This window comes from Morone saxatilis, unplaced genomic scaffold (assembly GCF_004916995.1).
Source record: "Morone saxatilis isolate NCDOM2014 unplaced genomic scaffold, NCSU_SB_2.0 Contig17, whole genome shotgun sequence".
NCBI lineage: Eukaryota > Metazoa > Chordata > Actinopteri > Moronidae > Morone > Morone saxatilis.
In genome coordinates this window covers 14,814,466-14,831,383 of record NW_023339729.1, presented here as the reverse complement: position 1 = coordinate 14,831,383, position 16,918 = coordinate 14,814,466, and the positions used below count along the sequence as shown (strand labels likewise).

The following is a 16,918-nucleotide window of genomic DNA, read 5'->3' as shown; positions in this document are numbered from 1 at the left end:
ATGCCAGTATGCCAGTATATATATGTTCCCACTTCTGGTGTACCGTATATGAAACATGTCCATGCTCTTAAACTTACGTGCAGAGCTCCAGGTTGACAGGAGTGCTGTTGAGCTGTAGTGTAATTTCATGCTGTGTGCTCACAACAAAGTCTACTGAACCGGGCTGGCCAGGACTGGACCCTGCAGGTACCACCCCGAGCTGCTGGTACAAACACTAGCACACAAGGAAAACAAGGGTCCAGATCAGACCAGCATCCTCGTCCTGAAACAAGTCAGACAGCCACAGACTCTGGAGGAGAGGAGACTATTTGGTATGTGTGAGCCTACCTGGTAGCAGCGCTCTGACATCCAGGACACCACCACCTCAGTGTCCAACTCATTGTTGACTGTCAGGAATGCCTCGTCCATCTTCAGGGCTATGTGCTTGTGATGAGGGAAGCCAGCTGGAGAAAGAATCAGCAGTACACGATTGTGCAGATCAGTCGAAACCAACTGGCAAATCAATCTGATGTACAGAAAGAGGAAACATGAAGAAAAAATGCAACAGCCTGCAGTGTAGCTGACCACACCCAACTGTGAAGCGACTGCTCACTGAACACAAATAAAGACCATTGTTCATATGATCAGAAAGACCCACAACACCATGTTTGTTAAATTACTGCACTCCACAGTACAACATGGATAAAATAACCGCAGCTACATGTTGACAACCTTAACGCACAAGCCAGAGAGATCATATCGTGGAGGCTTTGCTTTTGAACGCCTTCGCAGAGGCTACAGCTGTGCAACTAGATTCCCGTAACTTACCTCAAACCTATGGTTCGCTGCTATCGTTAGGGACGAGAGACAGGTAGCCAGAGTAATAAATAAAGTGCCCGATCTGACTGCTAGCTGCAGCCAGTCAGCTAACGTTGCTGCCTGGAAGAGGAGAGCATGTGAGAGGGCTGAAGTTACGGCTGCAGAGCCTCGTGGTCACATGCTGAATTAATCCGTGAACTACCCCCAGGAGGGAAGTTCAAACGACTGGAGCTCATTCTTGGACCATCTACTGCTTCTTTGAGTTTATGTGCAGTTAACCCCGAGCTAACAGGTTTTACGACTTAATAACCCTTAAATAACACACCTAAACAACATATATATCGTGGCAAATCTTCTGCTGGTTGGTGTGTGATATTATTAGCTACTACTAATATAATATTAGTTATAAATTGTGCAGGACATTGGGTAATTAGCTGTAGCTAGCCTAGCTACGAAGCGCTACCTGCCATTGCTTTCACACTTGTCAACAACCCTGTACATTTTACTTACAGCTAGATATTTCTGCTGCCAGTGGCACCACGCAGACGGCTACAACCAAAGCAATGGCAGCAAGGGAAAACATGTATTTATTTGGTTCTGCCATTTCTTTCTGCCTTGACTTCACGACTGAAGAAGTGTGTTTTGATTTCTTCAGTTTCCCTTTTGCCATAGCAATTCCCACTTCCGACCCTTCCTTGTTTTGACATTGTAGGGGGAGCCATAAGGGACAAAGTACAAGGTTAACGCTACCTGTTTGTTACCCTCGGCGGGGGTGTGTGGTGAACGTCAACCACACTTTGGCTGTAATTGTTTGACTGGGGCCCTTTTGGCCGCATAAGAACTCTCAAATTAACTAATTCATAATTAATAACAACCTTTCTTGCAGGTCTCGTCTCGATACACTCTGTTGCTATGGTAACGTCCGCCCCAATTATGGCTCCGTACTTTTTCAATTCAATTCAATTTGTATAGCGCCAATTCCTAACAGAAGTTATCTCAGGNNATAGAGCAGGTTTAGACCGAACTCCTTATAACTTTTGGTCCCATACCTTTCGCCAACCTTAGGGGAATAATTAAAACGTTACTTTTACCCCCCCTTTAGCCAGCTCTAAGGCAATGAACGGGCTGCAGCAGCAGTGGACATGTTGGATTCTTCTGAGACCGTTTTATCTTTACAGACGGAAACACATAATGTGGGAAGACACACTAACATGGATTTCTAAAGGTCCTAAATGGTTCTACACACGGTCTGTTGCTATGGTAACGTCCATACTTCCAGCCAACCCAATAAATTAACTTTACATCAGTGTTTAAAAGCTTGTCTGCCTGGTTATTATTGTTTTGACAGAGTAGTTTTCCCAATGAGCTCAACTGTTCCCACTCATTCGACCACATGACCGCGCCAATGACGTCAGAGCCATGTTTTTTTAATAGCGAGTCGACTGACGCATGCGCACATACAGTGATAGTAAGGACACGAAATCGATCATCGAGTGAATGAACGGCGCCTCCCACCGGACTCCATCTATCACAATGGCAGATAAACAAAGTGCTCAGAAAAGGTAATGTTAGCCCGTTAATGACGGGTTCAACCGCGACCTACGCGCTGTTAATAAACAAAATGATAAACCAGAAAGCGACAAGGAAGTAACAATGTCGCTGCTTTAGAGGACTCGACTATGTGAAATAGCTAGCTAGCAACGTGAGCTAACATTTCCACCCTGTTTTCTCTAAAGTCCTCTGTCTCTGTTTAACTTTTGTATTTTAGCAGTGTCAAAATAGCCGCCGGAGCCGTCGTTTGTGTTGAAAGTGAAATTAGAGGAGATGTCACCATAGGTAAGATAATTCACTTTGGGTCACTTGCAAGAAGTTACTGCTTTATACTGCTGACTTGGCAGAACATGTATTTGTGTACCTCAAATCCGATCAGACTCTTAACTAACACCACTTGTACTTTACGTTTTAAATGTTGTGTGTTTTCTCAGGCCCTAGGACAGTAGTCCACCCTAAAGCCCGGATCATTGCAGAGGCAGGACCCATCGTTATCGGAGAAGGCAATTTGATCGAGGAGCAAGCTCTGATCATTAATGGGTGATTTAAGACTCCTTGTACCTCCAGTGTATAACATGCACATCACTGTTACACGAACAAGCTTTACTTGCATCATCATAATTATTAAGTTTGCTTGTTTTACCTTTTACAGTTATCCAGAAAACATCACACCAGATTCTGAGGTGGAACCGAAGACGATGACCATTGGCTTGAACAATGTATTTGAGGTTGGCTGTGGTATCCTTTTGAGTTTGGCTGGACCAGTCTTATTCTATAAGTCAAATGATTTCATATTGTAACCATTTTATGAATCTAAACTATCAAAAATACATTTCGCCTTAACTGACAACTAACAGTATCGCAAGCCCTGAAAATTGGGGACAACAACGTGATTGAATCTAAAGGTGGGATGTGTGTTTTATCTTTGTTTGGCTTCCAGGGTGTGTCTGCAGAGAAGGAGGGAGTATGCACATGAGCAAAGTCACTCACTGTATCAAATGTCCTCTATTTTGTCGTCTAGCTGACGTCGGTAGGAATGTGATCCTCACCAGTGGCTGTATCATTGGAGCCTTCTGTCAGGTCAACACCTGTGAAGTCATACCTGAGAACACGGTCATCTTTGGCTCTGGATGTATGAGGCGGGTTCAGACAGAGAGACCACAGGTACGCACACGTTTGGGCGTTTTGTGCTTACAGGTGGACCGTTAAAATGTAGATTTTCTTGTTAACAGGTTTACTCTATGGTAACTTGCTGCAGTCTGTGGAGATATTTTAGTAGATTGCATAGGTTTGGTACAGATTTCAGTTCTATTGCATCCACTTCTTGTATATAGCATCTAATAGATAAGGTAATGTCCATTTCATAATTCTGGGCAGCATATTATCATTCTGATAATGACATAACACTGTGAACAGAGGTCAAATGTGTTACCCTTTTTTTGTCAAGCTTATTTATGTTTTTGTTTGTTGTTCGCAGGCTGTCTCAATAGGCCTAATATAACTGTTAGGGAGAAACACTGTGCATAATGGTGAAACCCTGCTCTGAATTGTTACACATTTTGGTCATGTTTATATAAGATTTTGCTTGTCTGTGACCTCATCAGTGGTGTTCATCATGTCTGAAACCTCTTACATACATAAATATGAAACGTAAAGTTCTTTTCAACCACGAGGTACCCAAAAATACAGTGTGAACTACTTAGCACACACAAGCCTTAAAAAAATATGATGTGGTAGTAACATGCAGGTACCTCTATGTGCCTACATCTGCATGAAAGTAAGACCAATGGGACAAGACGGCGCACCATGAGTTTAACAAGCTTTACCATAATTAATGGTACAGCATTGCAGTTTTTAATTTCAACTGGGTGTTTTTATCCAGTCTACTCAGCCGGTTCAGAAAAAACGCTGTAAATCTTGGCATTTCCAGCCTACTGTGGTGTCAAATATTAGTGCAAGACTTTCAAACATGGCATTGGCCAATGTCTGACTTTGAAAGCATTTTAGAAAAGATCACTTATCTTTCCTTAGCTTATTGACATGTTTGTTGTCATTCTTACAGCCCCAGACTCTTCAGCTCGACTTCCTGATGAAGATTTTGCCAAACTACCACCATCTGAAGAAAACTGTTAAAGCAGGCCACAATGCTAGCTAAAGTTTAACTTCATACATTTTAAGGCGGATTGTAAATGGATAGCAAACCCTTATTTACATGGATCTTGCTGGAAGGAAGCATGAATGTATATAATTATAATATATGTACCTAGCTTGATCAGTACTTTTTTTTCACTTGCTGATTAATATTTTCTACTAGAACTGCAACAGCTGATTAAGCATTTCATCTTTATCTTGCTGAGCTGATGTCATGTTTTCTATGATTAATTAAATAACCTCAAAATGCTGATTGTGTGGACTGTATAGTAATTTATGATCAGTGGTTCCCTCTAATTTCATCACTGGGTTGAAAATAATAAGACACATAGGAATTAAATGCTTTCAGTGTATAGCCACACAGAAATACCAACAGTAAATGTAACATTTTAAGTACTTTCATTGATTCTCAAATTGAATTTGATAAACACCTAAATGTTAGCATTTAAAATGGCGACTAATAGAACTGGCAGTAGTGTGCATGTAAATCAATGATAAAACGTGTATACTGTAACACTGTAATTTATTAAAATAAGTTGCAAAAGTTTTTATATTTTAAATCACTATGCCTCTGTGCTGCAAAGTGAGAGGATTTCAATATTTTGAAATTCCACAAGAAGTAATGTCCGAGATGTTTCAGGCTGGATGAGAGACCTCAACGAGAGACTGCACAGCACAATCCTGTCTTTTGCAATTCCTATTGAAAAGATGGCTGGCCTTTCAAATAAAACCTTCCACACACACACACACACACACCTCTTGGCAATATACTAAATAAAATGAAGAAAAACATATTTACACACTTAACTTGTAACCTCATTTACATTTCAACAGTAACGGTGCATCAGTCAGCGTCCTTAATGGTCTCATTACTCTTTCCCCTCCTTCAGTTATCACTGATCAATAAACAAACTAAAAAGGATTCTACAACACAGTTTCTATTCACTCCATGTAAGACAAGACCACTGATCACTGGGAGGAGTGCAAAGAAAGGAAAAGAAGCTAGTTGGTTTGCTTTGTATCGTAGTGTGGCCAGGGTCTCCGTCTCCAGCCATGACTGATTTACAGATTCTACATCACTCCTTTGAGGGCATGAAACCGCCGGGGAAAGGATTTCACTTCTTAGCAGGAACACCATCGGAATAGTCTTCCAGGACGCCTGCCAAATGGTTGTTGTGAGTCTTGAAGTGTCTCTTTCTCTGCCCACCTTGCTTCTTCCTCTTTTGAACCGGTAACTGCAGGGAGCACAGAAACACAATCGGCACTGGTTAACATGCTTGACTGTCAATGTGAACAATCAGTGTTGGCACATTTAAGCCTTTATTTCTAGTGAAACAATTCAGTGCAGGTATATTTAAAAGTACATTAAATAATTAGAATGGAATTCAAGTAAGTGGGAGAGCAGGGCGACACTGACCACTTTCTTTGGTCCTGTTTCTTGCATGGAGGAGATGCCTTGTCTCTTTAAGTACTCCTCAATCTTCTCTTCATCCATGGAATCAACTGGAACACTCCTCCACAGTTTCTGGAACTCTGCAATGGAAACACATTGATCAAACAGCTGGACACAATTATTTGGTGATTTTGACCAATGAGGAAATAACACGGACCAAACTGGAAGAAATGGAAAACATTAATATCAAAATATCTTTTCACATGTTAATTATTCATGTATCAGGGTCAGAGCAAGTTAATAAACATTAATTACAATGCAAGTATGCTAGAAGGAAAGGTCGACTGATTTTCATCTGCAGTCTGATGCCAGAATGTTAAATGGCCCAACCTAGAAAGATTAAAAGTCAGTGTTGAGGGATTGTTGCTCCTGTTAAATGTGAGAGGTACATTGATGTATGTCCTCAGCCAACAGCAGGCTGCAGTGACTTATTATTTTTGTATACCGATATATTATGATGCTTGGCACCCAGCTGAAGTTTTGTGATGCTTTCTCATTCTCTGTTTTTAAATGTACTTGAAAAGGCTCTTCACACCTACGGCTCACCCCGGCTAGTGTTGTCATTTATTTAGCTGGATCAGACCTGGTCTGATGCCACATTCATGTCACACGTAATGTATGGCAGAGATGGGAAAGACTCCTTTGTTCACAACTTACAAGTGTTTACGTCACATTCAAGCTAAAGACAGTTTATACGATTAAAGAGTTGGTTGAGTTAGAGTCTAAAATACTGTGCACTGTCAATTTAACACGACACATTCAATATGGGTTTAATCACCTTCAGCAACAGCTGGTTTCCCATCATCATTACAACTTGGGTGTTGACATGAACAATACTTATAAGCTGGAAAAATTTTGTCAACTGATATGACAGCAAGGCAGGATGAGGGCTGAGTGGGCATGCGGACTGTGGTTGATGGAAATCAGTTTCAGCCTCATTTTATATGACTTACTTAAACAATGAATTCATTATCAAAACCTACAGCAGCCACATCTTTTAAATGCAGAGTCAGTAACAATCAGAAAGACAGCCAAGACACACACAGAGAGCGAGACAGAGCGATCCGTATCACAGCTGACTGACGAAGCTGACTTGTGCTCACCTTCATCTACCATAAATTGGCAGTGCTTGTCGTTGTAGAACAGGATCTTCTTCTTATCTGGTCTTGTCACGAAGATGATCTGATCCCCCAAAGCCTGCGAACACACCAGAGCCCACGTCAGCTCACGTCTCTGCTAATATTGTTTAGTCACCACAGCGTTACAAGGGTGTGAGACACAAGTGTATGCCCCTTCCATTAAATCGGCAATCATGTACTGTATGCATTAGGTGGCACTGCTGCGCGGGCATTCGTGTGCTTTAGCATAAATTGTATTTATCGTGTATCACCTTGATGGCCTTGGCTGAGTTAGGCAGCCCCTCCTCTACGTCGTCCAGCAGCACTCCTCCCAGTCCCAGCTGGTCGTGTTTGTCTAGCAGCCTCAGTAAGGCTTTCTTGTCCTTCAGGTTGTACTTTGGTTTGAAGCCGTACGTCCCATCCCGGACATCAATTTTTGGGTTGCTGACCAAGGCCTGACAATCACACAAAGCGTAGGAGCAGATGTTTTAAGTCTCTTGTTAAGTAGGTGACCAGATAGTAGATGTGCATATGCAGTTAAATTAATCTTTGATGTTCTGTGAATTAGAAAAAAATAATTATCAAAAAGAAAAACCTTTTTTGTGCCTTTCATCCCATTAAAAATATAAAGGCTAAACATTGTGTTCACCTTCCGAAACATGCACACTTTGTGCTTTGAGCTATAGTAACTCTTCTTAGCTTCATGTTGTTCTCTACTATTAACAAGAGTATCTTCCACAAGGTATTGAATGTGTGTTTATTATCAGCATCATCACTCAGTTATCTCACCCAATCATCAAGCTTCTATTTAGTGGCTTGCTTTTTTTGCAACATACAGGATGTCGTTGCAGCCTACAGATGACTTGCAGGGAAAGTAAGTGTTCTGGGCAATGGTGTAGGACATGGTGTAGGACATGGACAAATGTACTCCTGATGATAAATAATAGCAATATAATACTTATACACACCTCAGTCATGAGCCACTGTTTCTGCTTCATGCTGATGTCAAGAAGTTTGGTCTCATCCAGAATCTCATCCAGGGTCAGGAAATGTGTGTCCCCATTCTGATGCCTTGTCTGAGAGTTAAGGGCAGAACAGCACATGAATTTATGATGAATTTACGTACAAAAAACACACATACAGAATCAACAAAGTATAAAATCCTCCTTATTTTAGAATGTCAGCCATTCTTAGGCCCACACCTTTAGCGCAGTTATAGCTAAATGCCTATAGTGATTTTATGCCTTGCATTCAACTGTCAGAACTTTTTTTCCCCAGCTTTGTGTATTCAACAGATGGCACAAACAATGCACACATTAAAAGAAAATCTGTCAAATTGAGTGCGAGTTCTGGCGCGAGGGATGAGTCAGACAGCTAGTGTGACAGGGCCTGGCTGCCTCTCTCCAGAGCCACAGCATGACAAACAAGCTGTTAACATATCAAAAGAAACGACAGGGCACTAAATGTTACGCAGCGGACACAACTGACTCACTGGACTGACACAACAGACAATAAGTCAAGCTTTTAAAGAGCTTTGATGGAGATGACGACAAACTTAAAACCTAGCAATTAAGTGGATGCTGTTGTGACAGCTTTTATCAACTTGGAAAGGAACAATATCCATGAGACTGAAACACACCTTTGCCTAGAATAATGTTCATCTTCAAGGATGAATACAATCACCACTCAATTGCTGGAGAATGTTCTTTTTTTTCTTTTTTTTTTTTTTTTAAAGAAAAAACGTCTCCAGAGGCTTACCTTCATATAATTGACTATCTTGGCCAGGCAGCCAAACTTGTACCCAGAGCTTGTCTTGATGTTAAAGTTGCCATTACCAGACTCTGTGGAGAAAAACAGAGCAGTTTAGGTAAAGTATTTAAATGTCACATTATTTATATATAAGAGTGAGTGAACTATATAGACGGACAGAACCCAAAGCTTTTTGTTGATAAAATGGCTTAAAATCAATAGATATGATCAGCACATCAGATGGTGTCGAAAAACTACAATAAGAACTAAAACAAATTACATGATGTCAATAAACTTTATTTAAGTCAGTCTAATTCAGTAATTACATGCATTATTCTACATTTGTCTATTAGTCAGCAAATCCCATGAAAACCAACAATTCCTAGTTCATCTCTCAATACTTTCCAGCCTCTTTGGTCGGTGGCCTATATGTTCCTACTGAGGAAGTAATTCTTTAAAATGGGCCTATACTATACTATCAGACACGTGTGTGCTAGTGAGTGTTTATGGCAGCAGGACAGTGTGAGTGGGATTGACTCAAAATACATCACAGTGGTTTCATGTCACCCAATGCAACTATGTTGCTCGTTAATGTGTTTTCAATCATTTTTAATTGAGCTCAAAGAATAGCTTAAAGTCCAGCATACTGCTCCTATTCTCTGTGGGAGTCCAATAATGCTGCTCCCCCCCCCTGCAGACTGTCTGAGGTCTGGATTCAGCACTCGCCAATCAAAGCTGAAAACAGACACTGATTCATGAATGATTCATGGTGTGGGCGGGAGCTTCTGCTGTCGTGAGCTTGGCTGTGGGCAGGACACTGGGATTGTGACAGGCCAGTTAACGAATGGTGCAGAGGCAGGGCTAAAAGGAAAGAGCCAATGACGGAGAAGGAGCCCGTGCCGTTCACCCGAGACATGAAGAGCTGCAAGGAGTGGCGGAGGGAGCGAGCTGGTGCACGAGCGACGGCTGAGAGTGCATGAGAGCACCGAGGAGGAAAACAGGTCGAGGAGTGAACACGGAGGAGGGAGAGAGTGGAAGACGGAGCAATAGGTGGAGCACCCAGAAGAGGAGAGTGCATCTGTTGACTCGCATCTTCTGAAGACTGAACCTAGACACACAGGTGAGTCTGCAGATTTTTCTTCACAGCATCATCAGAATAATATGTGTGTGTGTGTGTGTTCGGCATCAACAGATCATAACAATCCACAGCATTAATTTAAGCTACAGGCTGTAGGTTGTTCTTGGTCTCACTGTGTAGCTATAAGGGGGTTTTAATGATCCAGCAGGGTGAATCGCACATTTCTAAACGCAGCAGATCTTTGTATGAAGCCAATCAATTATGTATAAGAGAAACAGCTAGTGATGTGCACACCACATCTAGCAATTATGTATGTAAAATGTAATTCATGCTATGTGAGCAAAGATCTTGCCAACCGTAATATTTAGGCCAAGATGGAGCAAAGATGCAACGGATTAAATAAACATGGATCTGCTGTCTGCACTCTTCCAGATTAATTGAAACTGTGTGTGTGTGTGTTGTTTTGTATCTCTGGTATTGGTAACTCATGTGCATCTTGCATGACTCGGTGGCAAACTGCACCTCTCAAGACAAATCAATAAAGGGACTGGCAGCTGTGGAGGCTGCCAGCCAGGCGGACATCTAGGAGTGTATAAATGTGTTTTGGTGGGGTGTGGCTGTGTGTGATGTGGGTGGTGTGTGTTGTGTGTGTGTGTGTGGTTGTGTTGTGTTGGTGTGGTGTGTGCTGTGTGTGGTGTGTGTCGTGTGAGAGAGAGGAAGAGAGGCGCAGCGCTTGTGTAGCCAGAGAGCAATATCTGCGTCCCTTCAAATACCTTTAAGGGCTTGGTATTGGGCGTGGGCTCTTTTTGGGCTGAGATAACAGATGCTGTAGGGAGTACAATCTGTCCTCATGTGTGGTGACTGCCCTGGGACAAAAGAAATGGCGGGATGAACAGGTTGGATGGGGGGGGGGGGGGTTGTTGCTATTAGGCGAGACAAATTAGTAAAAGATGTTGTTGTCATGGCAATGAGTTGAAGTGAAGTTGATATTATGAGCTGCGATTAGAGGACGCTAAAGAGGGAAGAGAGAGTCAAGTTGCACCATCTGAGAAGAAAATACCACAAACCACTCACCATGTTCTGTAAACACTGTAAACAGATGTGCTTCAGTCTGCTTCCATAAACCAATAACCAGCTGACAGTAAATGTAGTTAACTGTGTGTGACCTCTTACTAACCCAATATAAAACCATACTGCTATGAAGCTACACTATACAAATTAATTAATTTCATAAAACACACGTAAACAGTTTTGAGACTAAACCAAATGCAACCTTTACTTCTCTTCTTTTTTAAATAACAACCCCACACATAGTATTTGTTAATTATGTTTTGAAACAAAAGGTAACCTTAACTTAAGCTACAATTGCTAGCGGCCTTTCCCACATCATTTGGGCCATAGCATACAGTATTATGCCGAGTCTGGTCACCACAGCAAGACTGTAACGTAGGCATTGAAGCCACTACAACAGCGGGTTCTATCACATTACAGTGTCAGGTAACACGGAAACAGTTACAACCACACGAAGAGTAGTCACCTATTTCTTCTAGTGTACTAAAATACACTCTCAGGACCCTACGATGCCACAAATCCATCATACATACATGAAAGCATCTGTCTTTACACAAAGTAAACCCAGTTAAAATAAATGAAACCTTACAGGCTTAGCCTCGTGTTGAGAGAAGCACTTTTCCTCAACTCTTTTCTGTGGTTCACTCAAGTAATCTGGGTCAGCTTTCTCTGCCTCAGTGTGTGTTATAAAATGTCTGAGAATATATGTGTGTGTCTGTGTGTGTGTGTTTAGATCATGTAGTATGTGCACATGTGTGAATGTGTGTGTGTGGGCAGAGATACTGGCATGCTGTTCTCTGAGGATTTGAAATGGTAGGCTTTGGCAGAAAATGTGAAAGGGAAGCTGAAGAGAGACAAATGGCTTGACAATGTGCGTGCTGCAGAACAGGTTTTAATTTCATTACTAGATTGCAATTTCGTAACTTTCTTTTTGTCAGGTGTTACAGCTGAAGGGTTGCAAACCAAGTGTAGGTGCCACATTTTATTGCGCAGCTATCCTTTTCTTTTCTTTTTAAGTCTATTTTTGTTCTGAGCAGATGGCCTCAGTAGGGTTTATGCTCCTTTGCAAAATAACCTTTTGCCTCTAATAACTCATTGTCTTCTTATTTAACTAAAAACACTGTCTGTTGCCAAGGTTTATTTTGTATACAAAGTGGCATTACAGTTTCTCATTTACAACATGATACCCTCTGTGACCGTTAACGATGTTGTACTATCATAATCACATTACAGCAGATTACCTAAGAGAAACCCTGATGGTTTCAGGAGAGGAAATGGCTTTCCCATTCCGTCTGTGGTCTCTAGTGAGGCTCTATCCTTGTCATACATTAGCTGCGTAAAAGTGAAAATGAAATTCAGGAACATGGTCTGTAGTCTTTTGTTTTTAGTATTTATTATTCTAAAATTCTGGCACTACAGAGCCCAGTACATCAGATTCCTAAATATTATGCCCTAAGGAGCCACTCTTTTACTGCTTTCACTTTCTAATCCTTCTCTCACCATGGAAACAAGTGTTTTACAACCATCATGCTCTAATTTGGTCTCCTCTCAGCGGTGGACCAAAGACTGTCGCAAACATTAACAATCTGTCTTTCTCCTCTCTCCTCCTCCAGAAATCATGGCCAACATCACCACCACTATACACCCGAGTAATCTCCCATGGCACCCAGAGGCGGCCCCTCTCTCCCACGTCTCCTTGCAGGTCCAGGAGGTCTACCCTTTCCATGACGGATGGAATGTGGCCTGCTTCGTCATCCTTCTGCTCTTCATCCTCACTGTCCTGTCTCTGGCTGCTTTGGCTGTGCTCTATGAGCTACTGGACTGTGGCTGCTGCGCTAAAGGGAAGACACATCAGCAGCTACAGGAGGAGGGGCCGGGAAGCTGCAGCAAGCTCATGACCAGCATTTGCAAGGAGCCAGAATCCCACACTGAGGTGGTATAGGGTGTGCCGGGATGAAAATGAGGAAGAGTAGGCATTCGGGTTTTTATTGCTGAAATGGGCAATGCCACAGCGATAAACCTGACGCCCTGAGAAAAGAACTTCTAAATCTGCCCAACAGTGGCTCAAATACTCACAGTTAAGAGGACACGGAGGGAAGAGGCGGGATAAGTTAACAGAACAATGTGAAAAAGGAAGAGGGCGGTTTGTCACCGATTTGGAGTGAGTCTAATTAACTTTTCATTTCAGTTAGGAGGGAATCTTCACACATCTACATTCACTACCACTTAACATACAGGGCAGACCCTGAAAGCCACGTTTTACACCCAAAATACTACCAGAGGAAAGACAGAGATCTCAAGTAGCCTAATGATAATAGTACTAATAGTACTTACAGTGGCCGGAGAAACATGTTAACATAATAAACAATAGTTGGACCCAATAACAGTTTGTTTAAAAAAAACAAGTATTCCTGTTGAGTGACTCTGCCCTGTTATTACTGCACGTACTTGTGACCTGCTTAATGCAAATGAGCTTCTATGAGACATGTAAAATGTTGTATACAGACAGAAAAAGCTGTCCAAATCCAAAGACTTGAATATCCTAGTTTCCAACAGGAACTGACAAACAACAAAAATATGATCAAGCTTATTTGGACAGCATCGTCGCATTGGGTAAAGCCTGTGTTTCTCTGTTCTTTAGTAAATTGTATGCCAGTGTTGTCAACATGTTTAGCATTGCGACATTATCTCATGACAAGTGACACTTGATTGCTGCACAGTGATGTAATTTATCATGTCATATTGAGCACAGTGTATGATTTCATATGCCTTACCACAAAATGCCTAATAAATTGTCACTAACTTACGTACCGGAGTTTTTTTCTGCTAAAAGAACAGACAAATAAAGTGAACAGGAAAAGTAAGGATATGAAAGGTAGAACCACGCCTGAATAAATTAAAAGCATTGTTTTTTTGTCCGTACGAGTGCTACTTTTTTTATTCACTGTGTGCTGGATGCAAGTGATGGTGTTTCTCTGACTGGCCTCATGATGGCTCTGTTGTTTCACTGTTACTATGAATAAATACAAACACAACGATGATAAAGTTTGATACATTAGGCTACGGTCACAGCATGGCAATGACAAAGCTACCCCAGATGACATGAGCTCTGAATAGATACCATGCAAGTAGGGGTCCAAAGAGAGGTTACCTTACATAGTTGCCTCAACCTTATTGCTATTAACATGCAAGTAATTTTCTTGGGCAAATGTAAAACTTGGGAAGATCTCACAGGCATAGAATTTTCCTGGAAAAGCTAGGCCTTAAGTCGTTGTGGCCATGGCTGGAAAAGGGGAAAGAGAACTTCCAGGAGCTGATAGATACTATCAAGAGGCAGAAACTGAGGAACTCCCAGAAAAACGCTGGAGATGCCACTTCTGTCCATTCACACTTAACCTCATAATGACCACAAGCAAGTGCCTGATTTGTGATTACTGTACTGACTCATTTGGGTCTGGTAGGTCTCAGTCTATGAGAAGTTATAGTAGTCTATGTGTAAGAACAGTATAAACATGAAATATAGGCGGCTATGCTGAAATATATTAAAACCACATTGTATGACATCCATAAACGTTTTTAAAAATGTCATTCATTTCATTGATACCAATTAATAATACCACATTCCAAACTGTAAACTGCATTATTAAAGTCCCGGGTTACTAAAGATGCATGGTATGTGGGAATGTTTGGAAAACACTTGTGTATTAAAGGGAAAAAATAATGACCAACTTCACATAAGCTGGTAAATTAATGACAAATAATGCAATTTATGGCAGTGTCCTTTCTGCCTCAGATCAGATATTGAATATTAGTGCTAAGAATATAATATAAATTGCCTAAAATCCAATTCTGACATGTTCTTTCGCTGTACATACAAAACTGTAACAGTTATTCATTTCTTAAAATCTCTTCTTCACTTACCCGCGCCGTGTTTGGACCCTGATGAGCTCTCCTTGTCAACTTTGGACTTCTTCTTCTTGTGCGACCCTGAGTCTGAAGGAGCATGTCTCTTCTCTACAGCCGGAGTGGACAGAGCTCTTTTCTTGAACAGCTCCCTCTCCCTCAGTAGAGCTGGATCCATCCTGGCTGACAGAGCACAACATACATCAAAAACAGCAACAATAAGAACAAACAGCAAGAGAATAAGACGAAATAAAAGCTCCCTTTGGTCTGAGAGGGTGGTGTAATATGCTGACGTTTTAAAGTGTAGGGTCACTCTGTGCACTGTATAGGTTTCATGTTGTAAACACAGTACAGTGCACACAGCAGACTACACATGGGAGCTCTACTGTTATTAACCAGTACTTTTGTAATATGATTTTTTTTAAGAATATGAACCACCTGAGGACAATACTAAAATAATAAAACAAAAGGAGTGTATTCTGACAAAGGGGTTCCTGTCCTAGACACAACCCACTGACAATCAGTGCCTTTAGGGGGCCCAAGGGGCCAGGCTCTCCGGGGTAGTTTCCTGCTGTAACCGGTTGTAACTTAACCCAGCCTTGACTGTAAAAGGTTTAAAGCAATTTAAAAATAAAATCCCCTTTTGTGCCACTCGACCAGCAAACAGCAACTGCAGCTAAACTGAGAACACATGTGATTATTCTCTGATCACCGATGATCTTGCACCTCGATAAACTGGCGTTAGAGAGGAAATTGCCCCAAAATGTTCCAGCTAAAGAGCTAAACATGAGCTAGTTCGTTCACCTGGTTGCAAGTAACTAGCCACAGCTAAGTAACGATACAGTCGGCATTGTTAGCCTGACGTTGTTGCTTTATTGTGCTAATGTAAACCCAGCCAGGGTTAAGGTTATCTCCAAACGTTGCTGACTACATTTGATATTTGGATAACACAGATATCGTTGTTAGTTAGCGTTAGCTTGCGGATTTGTTCAACGTTATCCTGCTGAGCGTTACCTGACACTTTGTTCCTGTTCTCGGAGAAAGTGGCGGGTTAGTCCAGGAGGACTATCTAATTCCGTAGGCTACCGAACAGATACACGTTCTTCAGCAAATAACCGCTCTAACAGGGATGATATAAGTTAACGTTTGCTAACTAACTTCACACACAAAATATCCTTTTTTCTTCTCATGCTTCACTTCCGTTCTTGTTCGATTTTTCGGATATCGACAGCTAATCCTTGCACGACGTCATCACGTATGAAACGTTGACTTTTAAAGAAAAAAGAAAAAATCTGAAAATACCCAAATAACATTTCGAAACATATACAATTGTTGATTCGTTGAATCAAAAAAAGTGAAAATTAAAATGTAACGTTATAAATCTGTATTGTTTTTCTTTTACTGAATTAAAGTCTCCCCCCATTTGTTATGTCTGAATTCCCTGGCACTTTGCTTCCTCTTTTTGTTATTTAAATGTATTAGGTGTTTTTATTGTTTACTACGGAGCCCCCCTAGTGACATTGGATTAAAAAAAATAATAATGCGTGGCCACGCGATAATTATTGCAGTCATTTCCATGCAGAGACTGTTGATTGTTAACATGGACAAGTTTGAATTAATTTCATTTTATTTTAATATAGAATTAATTACATGACATACTTCATCACTTTGCCGGTTAGGCATGGAGTAATTCTTAGCAAGAGACACTTAATTCGACTGCTCAAAATTACGGAGCCCCCCCCCATGACGTTGGATAAAAAAAAAAAATGCGTGGCCACACATTACATTACTATCTCGTGGCCACGCAATAACTTAAGAGATAGTTAATGCGTGGCCACGAGATAGTAATGTGTGGCCACGCATTATTATTTTTTTATCCAGTGTCACCAGGGGGGCTCCGTACATTTCCCCTCATTTCTACAAAATGCTGTCTGTCTCCAGGGAGGAAATGGCAGAAGGGCACCACTTAGTGGTGCATTTATGCTATGTACTCAAGTTACCAAGTTCAGCATGTGACAGACATGGGCCAGCAAAAAAAGAAAGGAA

General features: G+C 41.3%; 4 protein-coding genes across 7 annotated transcripts in view; 2 read left to right on the top strand and 2 right to left on the bottom strand.

Moving 5' to 3' along the window:
* Positions 1-1,495, bottom strand: part of hgsnat (heparan-alpha-glucosaminide N-acetyltransferase) — an 8,551-nt gene extending 7,056 nt beyond the window's left edge. Inside the window, exons 1-3 of one of the 3 annotated variants that reach the window (XM_035660175.1) lie at positions 1,309-1,495; positions 328-443; positions 78-214 (exon numbers count right to left, since the gene is read on the bottom strand). In XM_035660175.1, the coding sequence (XP_035516068.1) occupies positions 78-214; positions 328-443; positions 1,309-1,468 (413 nt within the window). In that variant the 5' untranslated portion in view covers positions 1,469-1,495. Of the gene's footprint in view, positions 1-77; positions 215-327; positions 506-807; positions 1,211-1,308 lie in introns of those variants that run through there. The other 2 variants (XM_035660177.1, XM_035660176.1) reach the window with 2 other exon arrangements.
* Positions 1,496-2,239: 744 nt separating this feature from the next.
* LOC118327013 (dynactin subunit 6-like) lies at positions 2,240-4,753 on the top strand. The gene is made up of 7 exons (XM_035660180.1): positions 2,240-2,360; positions 2,567-2,634; positions 2,784-2,889; positions 3,002-3,087; positions 3,207-3,254; positions 3,371-3,513; positions 4,412-4,753. The coding sequence occupies exons 1-7, from the start codon at positions 2,296-2,298 to the stop codon at positions 4,502-4,504; spliced, it is 609 nt and encodes a 202-aa protein (XP_035516073.1). The 5' UTR covers positions 2,240-2,295; the 3' UTR covers positions 4,505-4,753.
* Positions 4,754-5,006: 253 nt separating this feature from the next.
* gtf2e2 (general transcription factor IIE, polypeptide 2, beta) lies at positions 5,007-16,104 on the bottom strand. Of its 2 annotated transcripts, none has more exons than XM_035660178.1 (8): positions 15,887-16,104; positions 14,891-15,055; positions 8,830-8,912; positions 8,040-8,147; positions 7,344-7,526; positions 7,057-7,150; positions 5,918-6,033; positions 5,007-5,735 (listed from the first exon to the last, which is right to left on the bottom strand). In XM_035660178.1, the coding sequence occupies exons 2-8, from the start codon at positions 15,048-15,050 to the stop codon at positions 5,616-5,618; spliced, it is 864 nt and encodes a 287-aa protein (XP_035516071.1). In that variant the 5' UTR covers positions 15,051-15,055; positions 15,887-16,104; the 3' UTR covers positions 5,007-5,615. The 2 variants fall into 2 exon arrangements, with proteins under 2 accessions (XP_035516071.1, XP_035516072.1); XM_035660179.1 differs by having other exon boundaries at positions 14,891-15,051.
* Positions 9,708-13,308, top strand: smim18 (small integral membrane protein 18). Its single transcript, XM_035660181.1, has 2 exons — positions 9,708-9,940; positions 12,583-13,308. Exon 2 carries the CDS (start codon positions 12,588-12,590, stop codon positions 12,909-12,911), a length of 324 nt encoding a protein of 107 aa, XP_035516074.1. The 5' UTR covers positions 9,708-9,940; positions 12,583-12,587; the 3' UTR covers positions 12,912-13,308.
* Positions 16,105-16,918: the final 814 nt, after the last annotated feature.

What these genes read in the sequence shown, in the direction of transcription:
- LOC118327013 (XM_035660180.1), top strand. Translation starts at nt 2,296, where the DNA reads ATGAACGGCGCCTCCCACCGGACTCCATCTATCACAATGGCAGATAAA. An exon ending in AAACAAAGTGCTCAGAAAAG is followed by an intron (nt 2,361 to 2,566) that starts GTAATGTTAGCC and finishes TTTGTATTTTAG; the next exon opens with CAGTGTCAAAATAGCCGCCG. An exon ending in CAAGCTCTGATCATTAATGG is followed by an intron (nt 2,890 to 3,001) that starts GTGATTTAAGAC and finishes TACCTTTTACAG; the next exon opens with TTATCCAGAAAACATCACAC.
- gtf2e2 (XM_035660178.1), bottom strand. Translation starts at nt 15,050, where the DNA reads ATGGATCCAGCTCTACTGAGGGAGAGGGAGCTGTTCAAGAAAAGAGCT. An exon ending in CCAATTTATGGTAGATGAAG is followed by an intron (nt 6,034 to 7,056) that starts GTGAGCACAAGT and finishes TTTCCATTGCAG; the next exon opens with AGTTCCAGAAACTGTGGAGG. An exon ending in AAACAGGACCAAAGAAAGTG is followed by an intron (nt 5,736 to 5,917) that starts GTCAGTGTCGCC and finishes TGCTCCCTGCAG; the next exon opens with TTACCGGTTCAAAAGAGGAA.
- smim18 (XM_035660181.1), top strand. Translation starts at nt 12,588, where the DNA reads ATGGCCAACATCACCACCACTATACACCCGAGTAATCTCCCATGGCAC.